Below are 3054 nucleotides of genomic sequence, written 5' to 3' on the forward strand. Positions count from 1 at the left end.
TAGTAAATATTCCTTTTTTTTTTTATTTTTGTATTTATTTCAAATGAGTATGCAACACTTTATGTCTTATATATCAAAACATTATTTCTGCATTTGTAACTGCAAGTTAAATGCATTCATGTCCTACATTAAACAGTGTGTAAATACCAACCCAGTCTCATAAAAATACGTACCTCTGTGTACATTTCTGCAACACCGTTTTTACGTACCTTACTGCACGTTTCGCCGCAGTTTCAAAGAGAAATGTCCACTGAGTGCCGCTAAACCACGGGTTCAATACATGAACCCTGGATTTTAACTTCCTTATGTGCAGATTTGAACTGTTTTGTCGAATCGTAGTTACACAGGATTCGAACTGGAGCTCCCCTCACCTCTCAAGTAAATCTCCGTACTCCGTGAGCTACCGAACAAACCTACTGTCTATGAAAACCCATTGATATGAAGCTGGATATGTGTGATGCTATACATCTAAATGACACTTCTGATGAAACTTCTGTGTTTTCTCTGCATTGAAAATATGCATTTTGTTGATACTGATTTAATTTGCCTGGTAACAGCCCAAATGTCTTATTATCCTAATTAACTGATTCCTTTAATTAAAAACAACTAGTTTGAGATTTATAGGCCTATCCCAGGTGTGTCAAACTCAGAGTCAAACCCTGCAGAGTTTAGTTCCAACCCTGCTCCAACGCACATACCATGTAGTTTGATTAGGGTTATATCTAAACTGTGCAGGGCTGTGGCCCTCCAGGAACTGAGTTTGACACCCTTAGCCTATCCCATTTTTGCCTCCCTCCCGCTGTTAAAATGTTACTAAGTAATTTTTACTCTGAGTACATTTTAAATGAGCTACTTTTTACTTTGAGATTTTTAGACTGGTACTTTTACTTGTACTTAAGTAAAATTTCATTAATGTAATGGTAGAATATTTTCGTACTCTCCATCTCTGGCTAAATATCACACAAGCCCACTGACAGTTCAAGCACAGCAGACCTGACATGGCTGCTATCACCACACTGCTTTAGAAGGGAGGAGGGGAAAATCACTGAAATATAAAGAGCCGTCATAGATGGAGCGAGAGGAGGAGGAAGAGAGAGTTGTTCCGAAGGCTGGTATTTTGAAAATTTTTATTCCCTTTCTTTCAGCTCCTCACCATGCAGTCATGTGCAAATATTTTCTCTATAGACCACCAAAGAAGAAAAAAAGACATGCAGTGATTTTCACCCTGAGCTCGAAACCTCAGCCCCTGCAAATGGTGGTATTATAAATAGCAAGCTCCCTCTCACACAAAGCAAACAAATGCTCCTGCACACAAATGAAAGAGCAAGCCAAGAAAATGAAAGAAGTGGAAACAATGGGTGAATTAGGATGACTATTTAAATGCTTGCAGAAGACGGTCCACTGCATGAAGAAGACGTTTCTCCCATCTGTCTCAGCCTCCCTCAGACAGACTGACAGAAATGCACGGCAAACAAAGACAGACACATCAGATTGTTCACACATACACATGCGCGCTCACACGGGATCCATCCCCTGCACACACCTCTCTACAATCATTATCCTATCGAAAATCTGACAATTGTTTTTTTTTTTTTAAGGATGTAAGCATCATATTTGCTCAGCCAAGTTAATTGCATGTATTCAAAAACTAAAAATTCATGCACTGCATCACAGTGTTTGCATGAAATACATCAACGGGAATTCATTAAAAATTTGAATTGAAAATATGGCAGAATATGCTGCTTCTTCCATTTAAAAAAAAATAATAACCTATATTCTAATAGTTTTCATTACCTCATTTTATAATCCACAAGATCAGACACAATGAAAAGCAGTGAGGGATTAGGCACAAAGGTAAACAACACACTCATAAAGATGGATGGGAAAACAATGGAGAAAAAGCATTCTATTACCCTTCTGATTCTGTCCCTCATCCATGTCCTCCTCCATATTGCCTTGTCCTCTGATTTCAGGGGTCTCTACAGTGGTGACCAGTGTTGTGCCTGTGGGTTTAAAGTCCGCTACTTAAATGCCTTCCCTTGCCTGCTTACCACAATAGAGGCTGAGGCTGGCTCTCAATGCACAAGTCTCTCTCTCTCCCTCTCTCTCTCTCAGACTCTCACTCCCTCCTCCCTCTCCTCACTCTCTCACTCCTGCTACTACCCTGTTCCTCACAGAGGAGAGCGGCTGTCAAGACCGATTTTTTTCAGTTGACTTCTCTTGTGTGAGGAGGTTGAGTGTGGCATCTTAGCACGTGCAAACCAGTGTGTGTTAAGACATTCAGACATCTATATACTTCTATATATGTGTTTATACGAGGTAACACAAGCTCAAGTGTGGGATACAAAAACAAATCCACAACCACCCAAAACATGGAGCAGCACACTGGGTGAACAGAGAAAGGTGGGTTTTTAGGGGAGTCAAGCACCAAGCCAGTAAAAGCCTCCTCAGTACACCCTTTCTCTAAAAGAATGGTTAATGCTGGTTACATCTCTGCTGCATTAAACTCGAGATAAAAACAAGAAATAATCAATCATTTATGTTTTGTCTGTTAATTACCCTATACAAATGGTTTTATATATATATATATATATATATATATATATATATATATATATATATATATTATATCTATGATTATATAACATTTTTAACACACACATTTATTTGATTAAAAATTAGTAATATTGTGAAATATAACAATGTAAATAGATCTATTTGAGAGATAAAAGAACAGAGAGTGAAAGTTGAAATAATATTAACAATGGCCAGCGCTTCACCCTGAAGATATGCTGAGGCTACTTTTTAAGGGGACAGAACCCTTGTAATATTAGCAAGCTTATTAAAGATATGAGCAAAGCCATTTATCCAACCATGAATACATAAATTTAGCTTTTTTTGAATGTGTCTCATGTGTACATACATACTCAGGTTCCCTTGGTACAACATTGCTAAAGCTCACTTTAATGGCATTTCTCATAATTTTCATAACACATGGCCAAGCGTTATAGCAAGACAAGTAGCTTTGCGATCAGTGGAGCTAACGCTTGTCAT

At 38.1% G+C, this 3054-nt stretch overlaps 1 protein-coding gene across 1 annotated transcript in view; it reads right to left on the bottom strand.

Annotated features, from left to right (window-relative positions):
• LOC107662965 (neuronal membrane glycoprotein M6-a-like) overlaps window positions 1-2073 on the bottom strand; it is an 18460-nt gene extending 16387 nt beyond the window's left edge. Inside the window, exon 1 of the mRNA XM_016453104.1 lies at window positions 1914-2073. Coding sequence (XP_016308590.1) covers window positions 1914-1950 — 37 coding nt within the window. The 5' untranslated portion in view covers window positions 1951-2073. The remainder of the gene's footprint in view (window positions 1-1913) is intronic.
• Window positions 2074-3054: the final 981 nt, after the last annotated feature.

Source organism: Sinocyclocheilus anshuiensis, unplaced genomic scaffold (genome assembly GCF_001515605.1).
Source record: "Sinocyclocheilus anshuiensis isolate Anshui unplaced genomic scaffold, SAMN03320099.WGS_v1.1 scaffold1783, whole genome shotgun sequence".
Lineage (NCBI taxonomy): Eukaryota > Metazoa > Chordata > Actinopteri > Cypriniformes > Cyprinidae > Sinocyclocheilus > Sinocyclocheilus anshuiensis.